Raw genomic sequence first — 22,683 nt, 5'->3', positions numbered from 1 at the left:
TTTTAAGTTGTAAATGAAAGCTTGCAGTCCACCTATCAGCTCATACTAAAAACTTTAAAAGGATGCTGGATAAAAAAATTAATTAAAAGATTTCACTTGCATGCTCAACTTTTACATCTCACTTTCATAAATCACTTTTACATCACTCACCATTTTCCCCTAGCAATTTATTTAATCACTAAGAAAGCAGAAAAGATATGGCTCCAAATATGGAATGAATTCTGGGTATTTTATAAGTTAACACCTTCAGATCTCTGATATGGTATTCTGAACAGAGGGCAACATTACCCAGGAACTATATGACAATAACAATTGAAAATACACAAGAAAATATAATTCACTCACTGTTTGGCAAGTTAGCTGCATATTTCCCTCTTTACTCTTCACTTAAAAAAAAAGGAGGTAAGAGACTCTTGAAATAATTAATCCATATATATTGCAAAAACATGTGTGCAGGTTTTCCACATCTCCTCCTAAAGCACTGAACCAATTTCCATCAAACTTGGTGTACATATCCCTTAGTGTCTGGCAACAATCCCTGTCAGGGTAAGAACTACCTGCCTATCATAATTCAGGACATATGATGTCAAACAATGAGATGCATGAAAAACTACCACACCATGTGTGATTTTTAAATTTATTACTTCTGGGATACTAAATCTATTCACAACAAATTTCACAGACAGTATCCATATATGTAGTTAAATGTATCTACAAATTTATACCATGTTACCACACACAGTTCAAGAGATAGGAGGTCAAACACTGATATGTGTGAAAAACTGTCACATTGTGCATGATGTTTAAATTTATTACTGCTTTGCTACTAAATCTATTCACAACATGCTTTGCAGACAGTATCCAAATATGCAGCTGAATGTACCTATACAAATATACCACTGTACGACACACAGTTGAAGAGGTATTATGTCAAACACTGAGAAGCATGAAAAAATGTTACATCATGTATGAAGTTTTAATATGTTTACTCTTTACAACTAATATGTCACTCACACACTCGAGTCAAGCTAAGGAAATCTCTGGCAGCACTTTTGACAGCTTTCAACTGCAAAGTGCAAATGGCTGTAGGCAAAAACAATCACCATCTATAGACTATGAAGAGAGGAGAGACATTGTGATTGTAGACATGCAAAGCAGCTGTACTCAGCATACAGAAGCTGTTTGGGATATTAAACCACAAACACATTCCTTTTTTGTTCTCATTTCCAACACAAAATTGGCAATATGAATAGTGGGGTAATGTCAGATTTGCAAGCTAGTAGTGTGATATCATGAAAACCAATTTCATTTATTTGAGTAAATTTTTCTAACAAGATAGATCCATTTTTAAAACAATCTGCCTCTTACCTACATCTGTGAACACATGGGGGCTATACTGTGATGCATCAAATGGCTCAGCCCAAATGGAACTGAGTTACCTATAACTTTTCTCCTGGTTTACTCAAAGACACTGGAATTTCTTTCGGGTAAGTGCTGTATTAGAAATGCCATTAGAAAAAGGAATAGAAACTGTTTCAACTAAAGTCTCCAAGTATCCAGATTTTGTTGTATTATGCCTTGATTTTCAGTTACTTATGAATAAAATTACCATATTGTCCTCCAGTATAAACTAAATGTAGACATAATTTGCATTACTGAATATTGGCTATGAAATAACAAAGTAAAATTAATCTCAGTCTCAGCATAAGCATCAGCAAGTAATTTTAGCTGAGATTTCTTCAAACATGGGGCTCTGTTATCCCTGTCAAACAGCAAATAAATTTTTGTGATGTCAATAAAATTTATTTGGACCTGACTGAAAAAGACTTTGAACTTCCCATTACTAAGCTGCCAGAGCTTAATATCATAATTCTTAGCATATGTACAGCATCAAGAGGAAGTGTGCCAGTCTTCCTGAGCAAACAAGAGGTTCTGCTGAATGGGATCAGTGCATTAAATATGAAGATAGTGCTTTGTAGGTGCAACCACAACGGAGGGGTATCTGTTGAGAGGTCAGACTAACGTGAGGTTCCTGAAGAGGGGCAGCAGACTTTTCAGTAGTTGCAGGGATGATTGACTGATCTGGCCTTGTAACACTAACCAAAACTGCCTTGCTGTGCTGATACTGCGAACGGCTGAAAGCAAGGGGAAACTACAGCTGTAATTTTTCCCGAGGGCATGCAGCTTTACTGTATGGTTAAACGATGATGGTGTCCTCTAGGGTAAAATATTCTGGAGGTAAAATAGTCCCCCATTCGGATCTCCAGGCGGGGACTACTCAGGACGACGTCGCTATCAGGAGAAAGAAAACTGGCATTCTACGGATCGGAGCGTGGAATGTCAGCTCCCTTAATCGGGCAGGTAGGTTAGAAAATTCAAAAAGGGAAATGGATAGGTTGAAGTTAGATATAGTGGGAATTAGTGAAGTTCGGTGGCAGAAGGAATAAGACTTTTGGTCAGGTGAATACAGGGTTATAAATACAAAATCAAATAGGGGTAATGCAGGAGTAGGTTTAATAATGAATAAAAAAATAGGAGTGCGGGTAAGCTACTACAAACAGCATAGTGAACGCATTATTGTGGCCAAGATAGACACGAAGCCCAAGCCTACTACAGTAGTACAAGTTTATATGCCAACTAGCTCTGCAGATGATGAAGAAATTGAAGAAATGTATGATGAAATAAAAGAAATTATTCAGATTGTGAAGGAAGACGAAAATTTAATATTCATGGGTGACTGGAATTTGATAGTAGGAAAAGGAAAAGAAGGAAACATAATAGGTGAATATGGAATGGGGTTAAGGAATGAAAGAGGAAGCCGCGTGGTAGAATTTTGCACAGAGCATAGCTTAATCATAGCTAACAGTCGGTTCAAGAATCATAAAAGAAGATTGTATACATGGAAGAAGCCTGGAGATACTAACAGGTTTCAGATAGATTATATAATGGTAAGACAGAGATTTAGGAACAAGGTTTTAAATTGCAAGACACTTCCAGGGGCAGATGTGGACTCTGACCACAATCTATTGGTTATGAACTGTAGATAAAAACTGAAGAAACTGCAAAAAGATGGAAATTTAAGGAGATGGGGCCTGGATAAACTGACTAAACCAGAGGTTTCAGGGAGAGCATAAGGGAACAATTGAAAAGAATAGTGGAAAGAAATACAGCAGAAGAAGAATGGGTAGCTTTGAGGGATGAAGTAGTGAAGGCAGCAGAGGATCAAGTAGGTAAAAAGACGAGGGCTAATAGAAATCCTTGGGTGACAGAAGAAATATTGAATTTAATTGATGAAAGGAGAAAATATAAAAATGCAGTAAATGAAGCAGGCAAAACGAAATACAAACGTCTCAAAAATGAGATCGACAGGAAGTGCAAAATGGCTAAGCACGCTTGGCTAGAGGACAAATGTTAGGATGTAAAGGCTTATCTCACTAGGGGTAAGATAGATACTGCCTACAGGAAAATTAAAGAGACCTTTGGAGAAAAGAGAACCATCTGTATGAATATCAAGAGCTCAGATGGAAACCCAGTTCTAAGCAAAGAAGGGAAAGCAGAAAGGTGGAAGGAGTATATAGAGGGTCTATACAAGGGCAAGGTACTTGAGGGCAATATTATGGAAGAGGATGTAGATGAAGATGAAATGGGAGATATGATACTGCGTGAAGAGTTTGACAGAGAACTGAAAGACCTAAGTCGAAACAAGGTCCCTGGAGTAGACAACATTGCATTAGAACTACTGACAGCCTTGGGAGAGCCAGTCCTGACAAAACTCTACCATCTGGTGAGCAAAATGTATGAGACAGGCGAAATACCCTCAGACTTCAAGAAGAATATAATAATTTCAATCCCAAAGAAAGCAGGTCTTGAAAGATGTGAAAATTACCGAACTATCGATTTAATAAGTCACGGCTCCAAAATACTAACGCAAATTCTTTACAGACGAATGGAAAGACTGGTAGAAGCCAACCTCGGGGAAGATCAGTCTGTATTCCGTAGAAATATTGGAACAAGTGAGGCAATACTGACCCCACGACTTGTCTTAGAAGCTAGATTAAGAAAAGGCAAACCTACTTTTCTAGCATTTGTAGACTTAGAGAAAGCTTTTGACAATGTTGATTGGAATACTCTCTTTCAAATTCTGAAGGCGGCAGGGGTAAAATACAGGGCGCGAAAGGCTATTTACAATTTGTACAGAAACCAGATGGCAGTTATAAGAGTCGAGGGACATGAAAGGGAAGCAGTGGTTGGGAAGGGAGTGAGACAGGGTTGTAGCCTCTCCCCAGTGTTATTCAATCTGTACATTGAGCAAGCAATAAAGGAAACAAAAGAAAAATTCGGAGTAGGTATTAAAATCCATGGAGAAGAAATAAAAACTTTAAGGTTCGCTGATGACATTGTAATTCTGTCAGAGACAGCAAAGGACTTGGAAGAGCAATTGAATGGAATGGACAGTGTCTTGAAAGGAGGATACAAGATGAACACCAACAAAAGCAAAACGAGGATAATGGAATGTAGTCGAGTTAACTCGGGTGATGCTGAGGGAGTTAGATTAAGGAATCAGACACTTAAAGTAGAAAAGGAGTTTTGCTATTTAGGGAGCAAAATAACTGATGATGGTCGAAGTAGAGAGGATATAAAATGTAGACTTGCAATGGCAAGGAAAGCGTTTCTGAAGAAGAGAAATTTGTTAACATCGAGTATAGATTAAAGTGTCGGGAAGTCGTTTCTGAGAGTATTTGTATGGAGTGTAGCCATGTATGGAAGTGAAACATGGACGATAAATAGTTTGGACAAGAAGAGAATAGAAGCTTTCGAAATGTGGTGCTACAGAAGAATGCTGAAGATTAGATGAGTAGATCACATAACTAATGAGGAGGTATTGAACAGAATTGAGGAGAAGGAGAATTTGTGGTACAACTTGACTAGAAGTAGGGACTGGTTGGTAGGACACATTCTGAGGCATCAAGGGATCACCAATGTAGTATTGGAGGGCAGTGTGGAGGGTAAAAATTGTAGAGGGATACCAAGAGATGAATACACAAAGCAGATTCAGAAGGATGTAGGTTGCAGTAGGTACTTGGAGAAGAAGAAGCTTGCACAAGATAGATACCATGGAGAGCTGCATCAAACCAGTCTCTGGACTGAAGACCACAACAACAACACAAATAAATATTCTCCTCTTGCCATACAACATCGTTTTAGAAATTCTGAATCTTAGAGTGTGCTTTAAAATTCGTTCTTCAACATAAATTAGTTGCAGGTACTATTCTAGACTTGTCAAAAGTCTTTTGATGTCCTGGACCATAATATTCTGCCCAAAAAAAAGGCATGGAGTAAGGAAGAGCAGCAAATACCTGGTTGTGTTTGTACCTTAAAAACTGCAGGCAGAAAGTATACTTCACTGAATTCGACACTAACAAGAGAATAAAACAAGTAGCAACTTCTTCCTTTCTAGCGAATTACCAATCAAATATGGTGTACTGCAGGGCTGAATCTTAGGTCCATTACTCTTCTTGATTTATATGGATGATGTTTTTGAATATATGAGCCCACAAAAAACTATCCTATTTGTTGATAACATCAGCATATTTCTTACTGCTTCGATCACAGAAACCCTGCAGTCAGCAGTAGACAGTTCTATGAAAAGACTAACTGCTCTACAATCAAAAACAAACTCGTTGTAAATACTGAAAAAACTATACGTGTCAATTTTGATTTATTTCCTCCATCTAATCAAACTGTATTCTAGCATGATTGAAAAATGATCCCCAGAAAATGTAAGTGTCACAAAATTTTTGGGTCTGTGGGTTCAGCAAAAAAGTGGGACTCACATATAAAAAACTCATCTGGAAATTCTCGCCTGTGTGCTATGGTCTAAGAATAATAAGGTCTACAACAAGCAAAATAACAACACTGCAGGCATACTACATGCAGTTCCACCCACTGCTTCGACATGGCAACATGTTTTGGGGATACTCAACTCACAGCATAAAGGTTTTTAATATGCAAAAAAGAGCCCTAAGAATAATTTGTGGCCTTAAATATATGGAGTCCTGTCAATCTCATTTCACTGAACTGGGTGTCCTGAATGTTCCAAGCTTATTCATTTATGAATTAAGATGAATTTTTGGATATAGTAAGTGGGTAATTTCCCCAACCCCCACAAAAAATAAATAAATAAAAATAAAAATATTAAGTGACATGTAATATTTTGTGTAATGTAATATCTTGTATAGACACCTTTTATTAACCCGACATGTTCCACATCATTACGATGTGTCGTATTCATGATCTATGGAACAAGTACTAATCTAATTTGAAACAATCTTCTACACTAGAGACCACCTCTTGAAAATAGGCAAACTAATACAGAACCAAAAGTATATACAACTACTGCACAGAGGGAAATCAAATATACATAAGAAATATTACAAGACAACACACTAGTAGAGGAGCAGAAACACTGGTGTAATGTTACACAATAAAATACCAGAAGAAATAAAAATTGCTACATAACAAACATTTAAAATTAAACTAAAGGTATTTCTAATAAAGCACTGTTTCTATTTTGTAAGAGAATTTCTGAATATGTAACTAAGAAGTTACTTCGAAATTAAATTGAATGAAAGGTACCTTATTTTAATTTGTCTACTATATGCTAAAACTATGTATTATTGCAACTTTCCTTTGACCTATCCAATGTCAGTTGTACAATTTGTGCTGTTTGATAAAACTAGACCAATAAAAAACATCAATCAGTCAATCAATGAAGACATGGATTATACAGTTCAGAATCACACCCTCTTTACTGTATACTTCATTTGTTGTTATTGTTGCTGAAAAATACCTGTGCAAATTTGAATATTAAGTGAATTTCAATGAAAAATGATGATCACAAATTCTTTGTGCATAGAGTAAGCCTATAGTTCATTTGGAGAATTTGCAACCCTTGCTCATCTCTTAGTTATAGAGAAATTTTTTAAAGTGTGCAGCCCTACAGCAGTGACTTTCAACTTCCAGAACATAATGTACAACTATAAAAGAGTCTGCACACAAATGGCCATCTCATAAGGATGCTGGAAGTACGGTATCTCCATCGAGTCCACAGCAGATTCCTTCCCTCATCCTTCTACCCCAAGATTTCTACTTATCATGATATAGGCAAGTTATTAAATTTTAATTATTCTCTTTTACACAAAGACTATTCTTTTGTATTAAATTTTTATGTCCTTTGCTGCTATCATCCTGCCAGTATTTTAAAATGAGCCTGTTTTAGGAAATTTATGCACCTATGAACCTACGTTTCTTGTTTTATTGTGTGTAAAGATGTCAGACCTTCTATGAAACAAACATTATTTGGCTTAAACTGTTGTTATGTTTTCTACCAGCCATGATACATTAACTAAAATAATTTAAGATGGCTTGGGATTGTTTCTTTCACAAGTAGAACATTTTTTCCCATCGTAAATCTTAAGACAGTGTCTTTTCATATGCTGCTAAAGAAGAACACACACACTGACATTGGGCAGCAGAGTAAATGCAATGCAAAGGAGACGGGTTTTGTGTTTAAAATTTATAGTAAAAGTAAACTACTTACCATAGCCATTTTATTTACAGATTCTGTGTTGTTATTCAGCTGATCATCATATGTGGAACTATACTGCCATTTTTTCCTTACGTGATTACTTCTCATTATACCTGTACACAAAAATGACTGTTAGAATGTGTCTGGTCTTTCCACACACAAAATCTCTCTCTTGTTTCACAAGCATCACTCTATACATTATTAATAAAAATCTGCATTCCATTTGATATAATGCTTTATATCAGGTTCTCTTTTCACAAACACAGGAAAATTTTTTTTCTTTTCCAATTAAAATTTGTGTTTTCTTAAAATTATAGTCTGTACTCATTATATTGTAGTAGGGTGTAAGCTTTGTGTAATGGACACATTCAAAGGAAATTGTAAACATTAAAAATGAAGTCACATAACTAGTTAATGAGCTGTTGTATTTAAGGCAGTTGAATAATCACTTGATGAACAGAAAAAGAAATAGTAAAAATTGCCAGAGATTTTCAATACTATGCTTACAATGTGCCTGAAAAAGACTTTTACAGTTGCTGTGCATTACAAGATTTGTGTTACGGCAACAAGATGTAAGACTTTTTATGAGGAATTGAAGGTAGCAGAAAGTGCATTTTGAGAATTACGAAGAAGAATTACGAGAACAAACAAATGGATCAGGGAACATTCTAAAAGCAAAGATGTAGTTACATCTGAAATGAAAAATGAAATAAACAGGACATGTAGCCTGGCAAATGGGTGGTCCATAGACCAAGGAAGTTCTTTGCTGGATACCACAAGACAAGAGAAGACTGAGATAATGAAGTAGTGAGTGATGGAAAGGTAACTTGGAAAAAAGGAAGAAGTAACACGAATTGTATAACTGAAGACTGTAAGGGATGGAGTAGTCTTTAGGAGACCTTTATATGACAATGGATGTCAAATAGCTGATACTGTTGATCTTTCTGCTCTACATACATTTTTCAAGAAGTAAAATAATTGAACCCTATGCCCAATAACTTCACCATTTATTCCAAAATATAATTTCCTTTAACCATCTGAAGAATAAATTTGGTTAAGCAAAGGGAGTAAATGGCATTGCTTAACATATTCTTTTGTGAAGGGAAACTTTTAGGATGTGGAATGAGTTAATATCTAAATTAAAACAGAGAAGCGCCTATGAAAAGCTAACTCTGTACAATGTATTGTCAATGTAACTAAATTCAAACAATTAAATTCTGTTTGTGTTTAAATGGTAACCAAAACTTCAAGAAAACTCCTGGCTGGAATGGAAACAATATAAGAGAAAGGGTATATTGCTACTCACCATAAAGATGACATGCTGAGTTGCAAACAGGCACAGCAAAAAAGCCTTCTTCAGAAAACAAAACATGCACACGTTCATTCATACAAGCAAGCATACCTCACACACAAATGACTGTCATTTCTGGCAGAATACAACTGTAACATTGAATGAAAGCAGTAGCCACCAACAGTACCTGCATTTTAATAGCTGTCATCCCTTAGACAACAAAAAGATACTCCCACACAGATTGATCACCCAAGGACAGCATATCTGGGATGACAAGAATTTCCTTGCTCAGTGTGCTGAGGGTCTCTCCAAGGCCTTCACATGGCAAGCACTATCCCCCAGACCTAGTCCACAAAGAGGTCTCCCATGCTATTTGCTGCCCCCCTCCCCTCATCTCCAAGAACCAACTACAAAGGAGTGGCCTCCTCATCGTCCAGTACCACCCCAGACTGGAGCAACTGAACTGCATCCGTCACCAGAGCTTTGATTATCTGCCATCATCATCATACCCTGAAATGAGGGGGATTCCACCCACTATGCCTCCCAACTCCCCTAAAGTGGTGTTCTATCACCCGCCCAACCCTCACAACATCCATTACAACCTTATGCCACTCCCAATCCCAAACCCTTGCCAAAGCGATCACATTCCTGTGGAATACCCAGGTGCAGGGCCTGCCCATTCTATCCACCCAACACTACCTATTCTAGTCCTCTCACAGGCTTATCCTACACCATCACTGACAAGACTATTGTGAAAGCAGCCATGTCATATACCAGCTCTGTTGCAGTCATTCCACAGCTTTTTATACTGGTACGATTACCAACCTGCTGTTCACCAGGATGAACAAGCACCACCAAACTGTGGCCCAGAGCAAAGTAGACCACCCTGGGGCACAACATGCGGCTACACATTACACACTTGATTTCAATGGCTACTTCACACCCTGAGGCATCTGGATCCCCCCTTCCATAACCAGCTTTTCTGAACTGTACAGATGGGAATTATTCTTACAACACATTCTCCACTTACGAAATTATCCCGGCATCAACCTATGATAACCTACTTCACCACACTCTCCACAGAACATTTTCTGCTTCCAATGTCCTGTCACCTCCCCCCTATTCACGTACACTCACCCTCACTGCATGCACCTTCTGCCAATGCATCCGTCTGCCTTCCCTCTTCCCTGCTCCACTCCTTTTCCGTTCCCCACCTTCTGGCCCAACAGCCTCCCAACACAGCGCCTGGCAACTCTTCATGCCTCCATCTAGTTCTTTCATGTTCTGCCAGACAGCACTTTTCTCACTCCTACCCATACCTTGTTATCCCTTCCCCTTCCCTGCTCCCTCTAGATTGCTGCTTTTGTTCAACATGACAACTGAGTTCCAGTCTCAGCTACCAGAGATGGTGGTAATGAATGTGTGTATGAGTGTATGAGTGTGTGTGTGTGTGTGTGTGTGTGTGTGTGTGTGTGTGTGTGTGTGTGTGTGTTTTTCCTTTTCCCAAGAAGACATTGGTCAAAAGCTAAATCATAATACTCTTTTCATTGTGCCTTTCCGCAACTCAACGTATCATCTTTGTAGTTAGTAATAATGTGTTCTTTTCTTTGTATTGTTAAAATTTAAATAAATGTAGCAGAGTTGTTGCACTGACAAAAAACAGCTGCTTTCCTAGTTTTATTATGTAGCTGCTGTTTTTCTACTATAAGCATAATATTTACGAGACAAATATCAAAGAAAACAGTTAGCTAGTAAACTGCAGAACACTTCCAGGGACAGATGTGGACTCTGACCATTATTTATTGGTTATCAACACCTTCTCAAGGTTGAAGAAACTGTAGGTAGAAAATCAAGGAGATGGGACCTAGATGGATACAAAAAACCAGATGTCACAGAGTTTCAATGGGAGCATTAGGCAACAATTGACTGAAATAGGAGAAAGGAATACAATACAGTATGAATGGTTCGCTTTTAAGAGATGAAACAGTGAAGGCAGTAGAGGATCAAATACACAAAAAGACAAGGCCCTATAGAAATCCTTAGATAATACAATATGTACTGAATTTAACTGATGAAAGAAGAAAGTATAAAAATGAACTACACAAAATGGAATACAGATGTCTAAAGCAGGTATGGCCAAATGACTAATGCAAGGCACTGGAAGCACGAATGACTAAGGGAAAGATGGATGCCACCCATAGGAAAATTAAAGAAATTTTAAGGGAAAAGATAAATAGCTGTATGAATATCAAGAGCACAGATACACTAAACAAAGAAGAGAAAGCTGAAAGGCAGAACGAATATACAGAATGGATGGCTATGCAAGGGCAATTAGGTTGAAGGAAATACTAAATAGAAACAGTACACGAATTAAATGAAGATGACACAGGAGATATGAATACTGTGAGAAGAATTTAACAGAGCAATGAAAGACCTAAGTGAAAAAAAGACCTCAAGAGCAAATGACAGGCACTCAGAATCATTGAGATCACTGGCAGAGACAGCCATTACAAAACTATTCCATCTGGTGTCCAAGACAGAGACGAGATACTCGCCAATGTTGAGATGAATATAATAATTCCAGTTCCAAAGAAGGTAGGTGTAAATATTGCCAAACCTCAGAGGGTACAAAATTCACACATAGTTAAATTCGGGTTTTTATACTTTTGAAGTCAGATGTGTGAAGTTTTCTGTACCCTCGCCATCTAACATAAATAAGTAATTGTGCCATTTATTAATGTTTTAATAGTGTACTGGTCCACATTTTGCATATATTATGTGTTAGTACATATATCTGACTGTGTTCTATTATTATTCTTTTTAAGGTACTCCTTCAGTAGCGTGTGGCAGTTGACATCTGCCAGCAAATGTCTCTGTGTCACAACACGTACATCAAGGGGCTTCCATCACTGCATGGATGCTGAAGAAGGGTGCCAAAAAGGCAATGTTGAACTTCTTAAACAATGTATAGAAAAAAAATTTCTGTAAAATATCTGCGGTTGAGTTCAGTTGTACTGAGATAGCATTTCATGCAACAAGTGTAAATTGTTAAAGAATTTAGTGAAAGTTTGCTGGAAGTAGTTAATCTGGTTAATGCATTACAACAGATAATATTTCAAAAATAATTTTCCGTGATTACCCCACCTAGTGGAACCCTGTCACATGGTGAGCCTGGAGTGGAAAAGAAACTGGAACAGAAGAATTCTGCATTGGAAATTAAGACGAAAGCAACTAAGAAGAGTTTTCCATCAAGAATTTATTACATTTATTTTCTTGTCAACTTCCATTCTGCTAGAAGACTTCTTGAAGAAAACTTCATTACGTGTAGTGTTACTCAAGACTAGTGAAAATTTAACTATTTTTATGTGAAAAGTGTGGATATGAAATGACTAATTCCCGACAGCATCATTACATGTATGTGAACTGTAGTAGAGTCAACAAGGCTAGGCAACCGTGCAAATCAAAAAATAATTAGAAAATGTTATTATAATTCGACATGAAATGAATATTAACATCTGTGTGATATTTAAAGTGAGAGACAAATTAACATTTATTTCGAAAAACTTTGATTTCATGATGTAATGTATGGGTATCTGATATTCACAAAACAAAAGAAACAATGATCTCACAATGGAAAATCCAGGATGGGATGTAACAATATTATGAAAAGGAAAGTTGCTACTCATCATATAGTGGAGATTTTGAGTCGCAGATAGGCTCAACCGAAAGACTGTCACAAATAAAGCTTTCAGCTAGTAGGACCTTCATAAAAGACACACACACACACACACACACACACACACACACACACACACACACGACTGCAGTCTCAGACAACTGAAACCACACTGCGAGGAGCAACACCAGTGCATGATGGGAGTGGTGACTGGGTGGGGGTAAGGAGGAGGCTGGGGTAGAGAGGGAGAGGGATAGTATGGTGGGCGTGGCAGACAGTGAAGTGCTGCAGGTTAGATCAAGGGCAGGTGAAAGGTGGAGAGGAGGAGGGGGACGGAAGGGGGAGTAGCGGAAAATGAGAGAAGTAAAAAGACTTGGTGTGATGGTGGAATGAGTGCTGTGTAGCGCTGGAATGGTAACAGGAAAGGGCCTGGATGGGTGAGGGCAGTGACTAACAAAGGGTGAGGGCAGGAGGGTTACGGGAACATAGGATATATTGTAGGGAAACTTCCCCATCTGCGCAGTTCAGAAAAGCTGGTGTTGGTTGAAAGGATAAGGATCCATGTGGCACAGGCGTTACTCAGTTCACTCCTCCATCCAATCATGATGCACCCCCCCCCCCCCCCCTCAAATTACCCATTGTTAACTTTCCAGAATTTCTTAACCTCAAATCTTGCCTCACCATCATTGCCCAAATCTCTCAACATGCAAACTTACATCCAAAGAAAGAATCACAGCCACCATCTAAAACCTGATCCCAACCTTATAATCCTACATGTGGATAACGGCTCCACCACTGGCAGAAGGACTCCACCAGCTGTCAGATACTTCCACCTACAAATCTTGCCACAGTAACCCCATTCCAGAAATCCAGCAGTATCTCCAGTCATTCTTCAAATCCTTAGGCCAACCCAGAACCTCTCCCTGGAGTCCATCCCTCTGCTCACCCCTACCATTCCCTGCAGTTCGTTAAAATTAGTTTACACGATAAATCAGTCTAATCTAAATGTCGTAATTTCAACTAAATACCTACGAATTACAATTACAAACAATTTAAATTAGAAAGAACACACAGAAAATGTTGTGGGGAGGGTGAGCCAAAGACTGCGGCAGAGCACTTAAAAATGTAAGTGATCTTCTAAAGAGACTGCCTATGCTATGCTTGTCCGTCCTCTTTTGGAGTACTGCTGCACAGTCTGGTATCCTTGTCAGATAGGATTAATGGAGTACATTAAGAAAATTCAAAGGAGAGCAGCACATTTTGCTTTATCACAAAATAGGGGAGAGGGTGTCATGGACACGATACAGGATTTGGGATGGACACCATTAAAACAAAGGCATTTTGCCTTGTGGCCGAACCTTCTCAGGTAATTTAAACCACCAACTTTCTCTTCTGAATGGGAAAATATTTGGTTGATGTCAACCTACAAAGGGAGAAACAATCATCATAATAAAATAAGGGAAATCAGAGCTCACACAGAAAGATATGGATACTCGTTTTTTCTGCGTGCTGTTTGAGAGTGTAATTATTATGAAGGTGGTTCTATGAACCCTTTACCAGGCACTTAAGTGTGATTTTGCAGAGTATTGATATAGATGTAGAAGCCAACAGCAACGATTGTGTAGTATGGAAACAAACATGTCAAATTGTGCCACAAACTATCAGACCTTCTACATGAAGTCTCACATGGTACACTTTCAACACCAGGCTCTTTCATTAGAAGACGCAACTGTGCTGGATTCCACAGTGCTGGAACATAACCTAACATTTCTGCTCACATCGCAGGATACCATTTGACCATTTGAGCCATGTGACAGATGCTGTGAAATTACTACTGTGCCAGTTATCACTGCACAGAATAGTGAGATGTGTGCTGGGCGTATTACCAGGCCACATGTGTGCTAGAACTTTCACCCTCAGAACCTGACATAATGATACTCTCTCAATAAGCATTCGACAACAAGCCACTGAGACCAGGAAACATCCGTAAATTACCAACATTTCAGCACAACGAACGTGGTTTCAAATTGTCAAATTAATTCTATGAAGTTATGGAACAACAGATGATACTCTACAGTTTGCAGCAGTGCTGAACAATTTGACAGATTATTCTCACCTCATAAGCGACATTGCTGCCTCTCTACCTCTATCAAACAAGTTTGATACCACAAAAAAGACTTTATTGTCATGTTTGTCAAAGACACCTGAATGTCAAATACACCATATTTTGTGTGAAGAATGCCTTCTCAATTATGGCAGCACCTACAGCACATATATCCATCCGACATCTTTTCCGATGAAACCTTGTGGAGTGCATGGATACTAGAACTTCCACCTTCACTAAAAGCCATACTTTTTTCAAGGGAGAGAAAGCTATAGAAGGTAATCTGAACTTGGCCAAAAGAATCCATGCAGTATCTCATCTATGTAATGAAACTGCTTCGAGCATCAAATATTTTTTCCATGTTATGCAATCAGCCATATCTGTAGAGCAAGAAGGGTGTGGATCCGAAGAAACAAGACCATTTACAAAGTTGCCCAAGGCTGGCAAGACGAGGCGAGGCACGGAAATGTTCACCTTCTAAATTCAAATACATGCAACAACAGCCTATTACAGGTGCAATGGACAGCAAAAGCATGATGTCAGCAGGCTACAATATGCAGCTGAGGAGAATAGCCTTATTCTCTATCAGCCAACATACACCAGAATTTTTGTGTGGGATCGAGTGTCAGGTCACAGGTTCCCAGTTGACTCTGGTTCCACAGGAGGCTGTGGGGAAAAAGCTCATTCAGACTGCAATTCAAAGGAAATCTTTCCATGTGCTATCAATGACACACCTCTTCATCACTGTGGGATAAGACACTCCAACGCAAATACAACTGGAACTGTGTGGTAGTGGACATACTGGTGCCAATGATAGGGGTGGACTTTCTTCACTATCACAAACTGTCACTAGACTTAGCTGAGGGAATGATTACTTATATGATGATAGGAAAATCAGTGCAGACCATCAAGGATATGGACACTTTAGGTATCCCAGCACTTGAAGAGAATAAAGACAAAATCTTGTACCTCATACTTATGACAAAACACAAGATAACCTCCACTAACAACAAAATAAAATAAGTAGTGCAACAGAAAGTACTGTTGGTCAAGTGAACGCGGAACTATGAGTACAGTTCAAGTATTGTCAAGAACAGTTGGATATTACACACAAAAGGATATCCAACTTGCTGTAGCAGGAACAGCAGCCACAACCAAAGGTGGTGCCAGTTGATGACACACCATGTTACTGGTATGTCACTCACAGGTTAGCACAGTGAAGGTTGAAAGTGACCCACCTAGCCAATTTGACAGGAAACAACATTTGGCCAAGAAAAGCTATAGTTTCAATATGTTTGGGGGAGTCAAACATGGAACAAGGCATTACAAAGCCAAAATCACTCCCCCCCCCCACACACACAGATACATCTATCATGGAGGAACTGTTGCAGACAGGTGTACTGCAGCCTACAGCAAGCCAATGGGTGTAACCCATTCACATTGTACATAAAAAGGAAAATACTTTTAGATTAAGCAGACATTACCACAGACTATATTCAATACAGTACCAGATAGATATCCTATTCAATTCTTGCAAGATTCTTCACATGCTCTGGCAAGGGTGAAGATATTTAGCATGACAGACTGTAGGGAGGTCTACCACCAAACATCAGTGGCTTCTAATGACACGCCCAAAACAGCAGTCCTCGCCCCCTTCAGGCTATCTGAATTTGTATGCATGCCTTATGGGCTTAAGAATGCTGCCAAAAGTTGACAGTGTTTTATTGACTCACTATTTAGAGGATTTTTAGTCTCTTTCTACTACTTGGACAATATCCTGGATTTTTCATAAGCTCTGACTTAGAAAAAAATGAAGTAACACTCCTGGGTCATTCCACAAGCAGCACTAGGATTAAATTCACAAATGAACAACTAGAAACAATCCATTCTATGCCTACGCCTATAACTTCTCAGGAGTTCTGCCCATTTCTAGGGGCTATGAACATGTTAAAAAAACAATGCAATGAGTCTACCCTGGAACGTCGACAAAGGATCGGTACAGTAACCAAATTATGGTGTGACACTTTGGAAGGCCATGTCTGCCCATTCATACCAAAGAATTGTAGAAAACTATCTTTAGCAATCTGCACAGACTAGCTCAACCAGGCGTATGCCTGTCAGTCAGGTTGGTGACGGAAAATTTTGTATGGTCAGATGGTCGGGGGGAGGGGGGGGAGGGGGGGGGGAAATGTGGCGACTTTGGACACAGACGTGTGGAGTGTCAAAGGAATAAAACACAGGACCCTACTTTAGACACATTCAAAAATTCAAAATACCAGCCGGATTATTACATAGCATGTACACCTGGGCTTTGCTGGACCCCTTCCAGTATTGGGAGGATTTAAATGTATCTTATCGGATACTGACGGGGTGACGAGATAGGGCGAGGCCATTCTACTGCTAGATGTCACAGCAGAATCAACAGCAATAGTATTTATAGAAATGTGGATTGCACACTTTGGATGCCATGCAGCAATTGCAATAGACGGGGTTTATCAGTTCTGTTCTTGAACATTTATCAAATGTGCAGAGTGAAATGCTTTGGAACCATTGCCTACCATGTCCAATGCAACAGGATGGCAGAGTGATGGCATTGCACTTTAAAAAAGGGCATCAATGCATTGAGGGGGTGGAGGAGGAGGGGGGAAGTGGCATTTAAGTTTTCCTAACGTGTTATTGGCCATGAGATCAGTTTTCAACAATGACTAACAAGCCTCCTTGATGGAAACTGTGTATGGACAAACATTAAACTTACTGGAAAAACTCACCAAACTAGCAGCCTTACTGGATGCTCAATGTTTGTCAGAATTAGTCCAATGATTAAAAATGTATATTGCCAAGAGTCACATTCCTCTCCCTCAATTTCACAGTTCTCCAAGAGTATTTGTACATAAAGAACTGAACCACAGTGATTTTGTAATGTTACATGATGATAAAGTGAGGCCATCACTCCAAAAGACATACCTGAATCAACACAAAGTGCTACACGGAGGCAATAACACATCTGACATAATCCTACACTGAAGACCATCAACAGTTTTGGTATGTAGGATGACACCAATGTGGATACAGCAAGATGGGGACACAGCACAAGATCCACAAGACACGTTGACTTAGCCCACTTTCCAGGATGAGTTACAGGATTCACATCCAATACAGCAGCAGCAGACTGCCCCAGACCATGCCCCTTTGGCTTCACCAGTTGATGCAACACAATCACGCTATGGATGTTGGTATAGACCACCAACATACTTGGAGAACTATATTGTGGAACAGATTAAAACCCAAGTTTTGGTTCACAATGCAAATAATGTGCAGTAAAAGGTACTCATGTATGGGCTACATTCTTCTTTCTTCTCTCACAAGAAGCTGTTTACAGCCATAGTGCACATTTCTAATGTCCATAACATTCCTGTCTGTGTTTCAATTATACATTACACAGTGTTTATTTTTTCTCGGTCTCTTACAATATTAATTGGACGGAAGCAAAGTCAGTATTTTTAGGTAACATGTTTTATTGTGTCTCTTTGTGCATTTCATTTTGTTGTTCCACAAATGCGTATTGCTGTATGTGATGGAAATGCTAGAGCTACATAAAACATACATTATTGGCCTTGTGCCCCACTCTGCAGGAGGGGGGGGGGGGGGCTGTATAGCAACAAGAGTAAGAACATCAACAGTTAAGGTAATTGACCCAGTCAGGATCAATAGTGGAAGAAACAAACTTTCCCCTGCAAAAGACTGAGAAGTTTGGGTTCTGTAGAGAAAAACAGTTGCAATGTGTTCTGATAATGCATTGTGTTTGTATTGTAAGTGTGTGTATGTGTGAAGCAATGTTCAATAAAGTAGTTATTGCTCATTACACCATGTGTTTGACCATCTTTAGTTCCAATACACTAAGGCACCAGTAACTACAAAGTGTTTGCACGAGATATTGGCAAGTGGAGGCGGAAGCAGTTGGCAATTAGCAAATGACAAATAGCAACAGAGTGGGGGTAAATAAGACATCAGTAGACTTGTGTCTTGGAGCAGTAAAGTGAGGAGCAGCTTTGGCCTCACTCAGGTTCTCTCAGGAGTGCTTGAATGAGCAGCAGTTGGCAGCACATGCAGGTACTCAGAGAGGGAAGTAAGGGCTAGCTCACCTCAGCTGAAAAGGACGTGTGCACAGCCAGCACCTTGCTGACTTCACTGTCAAGTAACAAACTGCAATACTAGGCAGTCAGTATTGGTTCTTCAAGCTTATTGTTTAAGCATTATTACTGTGGAATGTTGCTTTACACACTCAGCAAATAAAACCAACACATCACCTATTTTGAAGTGTTGGACATACCATGAGCTGCTCACATGAAATTTGAGACCTAGGGCTGCAGTTTTAGTGGAGATGAAGAATCAGCAAATAACAGTGACAGATTGGAACAGAATAATCATTACATCTAAAATATGTTAGGAAGGTTTAAGAAACAAAAAGCAGAAACTGGTAACTGGTAGAGTTTAAAAAAATTTCTTAAAACAGTAAACAGTGAGTGGCTACTGCATCGTTTCTCAAGTATTATTACCAGTCATGGTGTTTGACCCACACAGCATTTACAAATTCATGAGACTGCTAGTTTCTGTGCAATGCAAAGCACCACAGGACAAACATACTTTGCTAGTACTGCCAGTCAGCATTAGCAGATGAACTGTGTTATACACCTTGAAAGAGATCGATTTATTATAAGAACAGAGCCAAACCAACAAGTATTAACAAAATAAGATTGTATGGAATATCACACGAAATTAGATATTGGACTGAGGATTGCTCAATAGGGAGGATGCAGCGTGTTATCTTGAATGGAAAGTCAACTAGAGAAGTAGAAGTAACTTCAGGTGTGCCCCTGGAAAATGTGATCTGTGTTGTGTTTTTATGGCATGGCAGACAATATTACTAGTAACCTCAGAATTTTTGGAGATTATCAGTTATCTGTAGTGAAGTACTATATGAATCAAGCTGTACCAGTATCCTTTCAGATTTTGTTAAGATTTCAAGGAGGTGCTGATGCTGGCAACCTGTTTTAAATGTTCAGAAATATAAGATTGTGCACTTCCAAAACACAAAAATGTACTGTCATATGGCATCATCAACCATTCACAATTGGAATCAATCAACTCGTACAAACACCTTGGTGTAACACTTTCTAGGGATATGAAATCGAATGGTCACATGGGCTCAACAGCAGGTAAGGCAGGTGGCAGATTTTGGTTTGTTGGCAGGATACTGGGAAAATGGAATCAATGTACAAAGGTTTTTGTTTACAAATCACATGTACGTTCCATATTTGAATATTTCTGAACTGTAAGGGATCCATACCAAAGAGGACTAACTGCGGATATTGAACATCTGCAAAGAAGGCTGGCATGAATGATCGCAGGTTTGTTTGACTCGTGGGAAAGTGTCACAGAAGTGTTACAGAACCTGAATTGGCAGGCGATTGAAAGTTTAGATGCCAATTATCCCATGAAAGCCTGCTTACAAAGTTTCCAGAACCAGTTTCAAATGAAGAATCTAGTAGAGATTCTTCAGCCGTCTGTGTGTTTACTGGAGCAGAAAGATAAGGAAATTATTCAGTGTTTGCTTGATGAGGATGACAGTCATATGAAATAGGACTTTAAGTGTTTAGACATTGTAGTTTATTTAAAAAAATATATAAACCGAGTGTCGTAAGCTGGACCTATTACTACAGCCAGGATGTCACGTCTGAATATGAACATGCACAGCATAATAAAACACATATATCTAAAGGGAACTCAATCTAAATGATCCAGTTCTGAAATTCACTCATTGATGCGGTCATCGAAAATTTCACTTATGAGGCAATGGCACAGGATCTCTTTATAGCTCACCACCAGAGATGTGATTCGTAAAAATGATGCATGAAAAGTAATTGCAGAAAAAAGTAATGAGACATACTGCTCGAAGAAAATAAATAATAGTTCATGCAAATGTGAGCAATGTACCATGACTGTCAAACCTGTATTCACATTTTTGCATGTTTTGACTCAACAACAAAGTTCATGTGCAAACATGTCTATCTATTCGCCAAGTTGTTGCTAGTCAAAATGTCATTGACGTCAAGTGCTTGATCATCTCAGTTATAGATTACTCAGGCTACAAAACCCAACTACAGCAAAAGGGACTACAAGCAATGGAGCTAAGCACGAAGAACTGGTTCGGTATTTGCTCCAACCATGCAAGCACATCTTTGGTGCTATTTCCGTTAACAGAAAAATGCAACTTCAAACCTCAAAGAACAGTTGTGCCCAAAAAGAAGACATTTGCACTGAAGATGAAGGCCTCTGCCTCTGAACAGGAAGCCTTTTTAAAAAACTGTTGTCTGAGAAACATGGTCAGAAAGAGACAACTGTGCTTGATTTATAGCATCTCCTCACCAACGCAAACGGATGTCAGTAGGCAGAGAGCACTTCTTCATGCAATAATTACACACAATTCTCTAAACTTGACAACTGTAAATTATTTACTGGTGCAGAGTAATAATGTTGTAGAGTATAGTTCTGCATTGTGTTCAAGGATGATAGTGCAAATCGATAGATACCCGGATAAAGCAATTGTTCAGTGCCCCATAGCTTATGACGCACTTTGTAGTAGTCTGATTGCCCTATATTACTCCTGTAAATTGCTTAACTTTCAGCAGGTTGTTTTTCTATGAGGAATTTCCTGCTGTATTTATGAATGTTCCAAAGGGGAGGAACTTCATATAATAATTACAGTGCTGTTGTGTGCAGATTTGCAATTGCCAACTTCTGTATTTGAAGTGCAATTACCTTCTCTGCATCTTCTTTCTTCTTTCCTTGGATTTCATCTCTGTGCAGTCTGGCTTGTGCTAGAGATGAAAATCATGTTTACTGAGGGTCAAAAAGCTACCAAATACTTGGTGTTTCTTTTTGAAGACATGCAACTATTCTTGCAACTTATACAGCTCTGGAAACAGCCATACACAACTGCTTGCACTTTCGCTTTAACAGTTACATCAAGTATTAACAAAACAATTGATAGTTCAGCATCTGCTCTCTAGTAGCTTCTAGCACAGACTCTACAGTGGAACACTCTTACTTCTTCTTCCTCTTCTTTTTCTTCTTCTTCTCTTTTTTCTGCAAGGCATATCATTGTCAATTCATGCATTATTTTACAGGGGGCAGCATTTCACACAGAAAGAGGTGCGGCTGCATGAAATAACAGCCAAAACAACAGGTGCTGGAAAGCTTGACCAAATTATACAACTGCCCCCCTTTTGCAGAAATCCTACTTCCATCACAGTTATTACCATGCATAAACAATAAAAATTCTCTGCAAAATGTGTCCAAAACTCTCCAAAACTACTAATAAATATTAAGTGTATGTTCAGCACGCATCATTTGTCGGTACTATTGTTTGTCAAGGAATTTGTATGTTACACCTCATGTACAATGGTGATGGAATGTGTTTGTCACTAGAGTGTGCTGTGTATGAAAGACACTGTAGTAACTGTTAACTCTTTGGTAATGCAGATGGTAATACGCTGTCCATGAAGACAAGATTAGACTAATTAAAGGCAGCACAGAGGCATCTAAACAGTTACACTTCCTGGTCTTTATACATGATTAGCACTCTGTGCTGAAGACATTGCTATAAATATCCATTCGTGTCACAGGTATGTAACTTACGATGTATTCATGTTATTGGTGTGTAGCATGACAATGTATTTTCAACAATATGTAATGCATTATGAAGTTATCTGGAATACATGAAATTTATAAATTCTTTGTTGATAACCATGGCAAAGTAAATTTATTGGCAAAATGAAGAACATTTACAATTTATTTGTAATCTGATTTATTTATTAACTATATAACAGATTGTGAAGAAGTTTATTAGTTTACTAGCTTCTCGTTATCAGGAGAAAGAAAACTGGCGTTCTACGGATCGGAGCGTGGAATGTCAGATCCCTTAATTGGGCAGGTAGGTTAGAAAATTTAAAAAGGGAAATGGA

At 38.7% G+C, this 22,683-nt stretch overlaps 1 protein-coding gene across 2 annotated transcripts in view; it reads right to left on the bottom strand.

The window, feature by feature from the left end:
• Window positions 1-22,683, bottom strand: part of LOC126188200 (uncharacterized) — a 318,265-nt gene that overhangs the window by 110,081 nt on the left and 185,501 nt on the right. For both annotated transcript variants that reach the window (XM_049929743.1, XM_049929742.1), the window contains exon 7: window positions 7,601-7,701. In XM_049929743.1, coding sequence (XP_049785700.1) covers window positions 7,601-7,701 — 101 coding nt within the window. The remainder of the gene's footprint in view (window positions 1-7,600; window positions 7,702-22,683) is intronic.

The sequence above is a fragment of the Schistocerca cancellata genome, chromosome 5 (assembly GCF_023864275.1).
Source record: "Schistocerca cancellata isolate TAMUIC-IGC-003103 chromosome 5, iqSchCanc2.1, whole genome shotgun sequence".
NCBI lineage: Eukaryota > Metazoa > Arthropoda > Insecta > Orthoptera > Acrididae > Schistocerca > Schistocerca cancellata.
The sequence above is the reverse complement of the archived record's forward strand: the minus strand, read 5'-3'. Positions and strand labels throughout refer to the sequence as shown.